This window comes from Arachis ipaensis, chromosome B09 (genome assembly GCF_000816755.2).
Source record: "Arachis ipaensis cultivar K30076 chromosome B09, Araip1.1, whole genome shotgun sequence".
In the NCBI taxonomy this organism is placed as follows: domain Eukaryota; kingdom Viridiplantae; phylum Streptophyta; class Magnoliopsida; order Fabales; family Fabaceae; genus Arachis; species Arachis ipaensis.
In genome coordinates this window covers 44,006,714-44,009,907 of record NC_029793.2, presented here as the reverse complement: position 1 = coordinate 44,009,907, position 3,194 = coordinate 44,006,714, and the positions used below count along the sequence as shown (strand labels likewise).

At 30.9% G+C, this 3,194-nt stretch overlaps 1 protein-coding gene across 1 annotated transcript in view; it reads left to right on the top strand.

Annotated features, from left to right (window-relative positions):
• LOC107615496 (transcription factor bHLH83-like) overlaps positions 1-1,722 on the top strand; it is a 4,946-nt gene extending 3,224 nt beyond the window's left edge. Inside the window, exons 3-8 of the mRNA XM_021111867.1 lie at positions 504-526; positions 618-774; positions 895-1,002; positions 1,119-1,184; positions 1,269-1,334; positions 1,440-1,722. Of these exons, the coding sequence (XP_020967526.1) occupies positions 504-526; positions 618-774; positions 895-1,002; positions 1,119-1,184; positions 1,269-1,334; positions 1,440-1,574 (555 nt within the window). The 3' untranslated portion in view covers positions 1,575-1,722. The remainder of the gene's footprint in view (positions 1-503; positions 527-617; positions 775-894; positions 1,003-1,118; positions 1,185-1,268; positions 1,335-1,439) is intronic.

The following is a 3,194-nucleotide window of genomic DNA, read 5'->3' as shown; positions in this document are numbered from 1 at the left end:
ATTTTGTAAGGCTGCTGGTCATCAAGGGGAAGGAGAAGGAGGTGTGGCAGTGTCAAGCAATAAAGATCATCATCATAGTCTAGGTTAGAATTGATTTGGAACTATTTAGAAGATGGAAGCTACTTAAATAAGAAGTACTTGAAAATAGACATCATATTTTTATTCATCTGGTGAGTATTAACATGCTGAACTTAAATAATCACTTTATTGAATCCAACAAGTAAAAAAAAGTGATTTTAAAAATAATTAGATCTTAATTAATTCCTTTATACTATGTTAAAATAAAAAATATATTATTATAGAACTTTTTTTTTGCCATGGTTCAGAATTCATTTTACTATGATATATTTTTGTGATAGAGCATTTTTTTCTGTTTTACTTTTTCAGGTTACCTTATAGTTTGTAACTTGGCTATATATCTAGAGACTGCAGGAAATTATTATCTATTTATTTTCTGCAGTATGAGAAAATGTATTTCTTTATGATATATTTCTTCTATTCAGGATTTGGCAGTCGTGGTCTTGCTGTACTCATTCCTCTTATTTCACCTAATTCTTCCAAAGGAGGAGGGGTAAGATTTTTTTTTTCAAGTATTATTAGTCTTGAAGTATCTACAGTAGTAACTACAACACCATAGTCAATAGTGCAAAAGAGAATCAATTACATGGTGAGAGTTCATCATATGGTTGGCTCTACTCTCAACAAACTATACCTGCTCATAGCATCCAGGACCCTGCAGTTCAAGAACCAATATCCAAAACGCACATTTCAATGGTATTAATTATTGCTTCTTTAAGGCCTCTTAGTTTCTGTTTCATTTTCAGAACTAGTTCTTATAGAAACTTTATGAAATTTGAATGGAGATTGAGGTCAGTTTTTGTGTTTAATTTGCAGCAGGCTGAGAAAATGAAAGCTTCCAAGAAGCAATGCACAAATGAGAGTAAAATGCCAAAATCCAACAAGTCAGAAGCATCTAAGGATCCTCAAAGTGTTGCTGCTAAGGTTTGCTTCAATCGTAAGTCACTTTATTTTAGTTAGATACAATTTTGATTGCAAATTAAGCAAAGATTAAAATATGATGAGCTTCAGTGTTGATTATTAGAACATTTGTCTCACAGAATAGAAAAGAGGGGATAAGTGAGAGGCTCAATATACTACAAGAACTAGTTCCCAATGGCTCCAAAGTAGGGATTTTCTTCTTCTTCTTCTTATTTAGTACTAACTTTACATATTATTCATTATTCTAACTCTAGAAGTGAATTTTTAAGGTTGATTTGGTTATAATGCTGGAGAAAGCAATTAGCTATGTGAAGTTTCTTCAGCTTCAAGTGAAGGTGAGACTTATAGTGTCTTAATACATGAATTCTTAAGTGCTACATATGAACTGAAATAGGCACTGACATGATTAATTTTCTCCGTTATTATTGTTGATGGTGAAGGTGTTAGCAGCTAATGAATTTTTGCCTGTTCAAGGTGGAAAAGTTCCTGATATCTCTCAGGCAAAAGAAGCCATTCATGCCATTCTTTCATCCCAAAGATTAGAGAAACAAGTTCAACAACCTCAAAGTAGATGATGATGATCATCATCATGGATATTCCATGAATACTATATATAGTGTCATAATTAAATAATTGAAGAATAACTTTAGCAGAAGAGCAAGAAAAGCCTTGCTCTGATGAGAGTTGGTCGTTCTGAAGGGCATTTTAGAAATTCAGAATGCATCATTGTGACCATTAAGAATATGTTAATTAACTTATAAATCAATCTTCAATATTTAATTATAATTTCTTGAGTTACATAATATTGAGTTACATAATATTTTGTTTATGGGTTATGATTTCTTATTATTGTGAAATTTTAAACGAAAAATTGTTTGTTTAATGTAGTAAAAATGACAGTTAAAACTGTATTTTTAAACGATAAAAATTATCACTTTTATCTGGTAAAAATGGCAGCTTATATCTGCCATTTTAAACAATTAAAACGCTATTTTAACTCGGTAAAAATGGTAGCTTTAAACTACCACTTTCAAACAATAAATAATGTCATTTTAAACAACATTAAACGCCATTTTAATCAACAAAAATTGTTTTATTTAGAAATAACGGCGGTTCAAACCGCCGTTTTAACTAACCAAAAAGCGATGTTTTATCTGAAAATAACGACGGTTTGACCCGCCATTTTAACCAACAAAAAATGCCATTTTATTTGGAAATAACGGCAGTTTGAACTGCCATTTTAACCCAACTCAAAAACCTCCGTTTTAACCAGGTAATTGTGGCAGTTTTTCGAAAACCACTGTAATAACTAAATGGCGCTTCAAATTATGGCAGTTTTTCTTGAGCGCCGTTCAAGGTAATAATGGCGATTCAAACCGCCGTAATAACCCTAAAAAACCACCGTAATTACCAAGTTTTTTTGTAGTGTCCACAACCCAACCCTTGGAGTCTTTCACTAGATAGCATTTGGAAACTATTCCCATTATGACTTCATCATCTTTGTGATTTTCTATGTTTACGACTGCCTTTCCTCCTCCGCTTCTACTATTGCTTCCATATCCTTCATTCTTATTCCTTTTCATTCTACAAGTTGATGCAAAGTGCCCAATCCTACCAAATAAAACAAGCTTTGGGGGTTAAATTCTTGTTTCTTAAAATGAGATTTAATCACCTTATTATGAAATTTGTTTCCATGATTTGAATTATTTTTTGTGCTCGATTTTAGCAATATTGGCTTTAGCATACACTTTATTATATTGCTCATTAGTCATAGTTCTATTTTTGTCCTCAATTTTAATATGCACTATGGTCTCTTGCAAATTCATGATTTTTCTCTTTTGCATAAAACTCAATTATAATCTTTCCATGAATCCGACAATTTATCAACAAGAATTTGAGATACGAACCTTTCAGGTAAAACATCTCCTTCCTTAGCAAGTTTATCTACAAGCTTAGTAAACTCATTAAGTTAAGAAGAAATACTTTTATCTTCTACCATTTGGTATGCATTGAAATTATGAACTAAAAACTTTTTACTATCTTATTCTTCATAAATATATTTTTGTACTAATGCATCCCAAATGATTTTAGAGTATAAACATAATGATAATAAATATCATATAAATTATTATTTAATAAGCTTAAAATTGTATGTCTACATAATTTATCTTTCATTAATCTTTCAAAACTTGTTC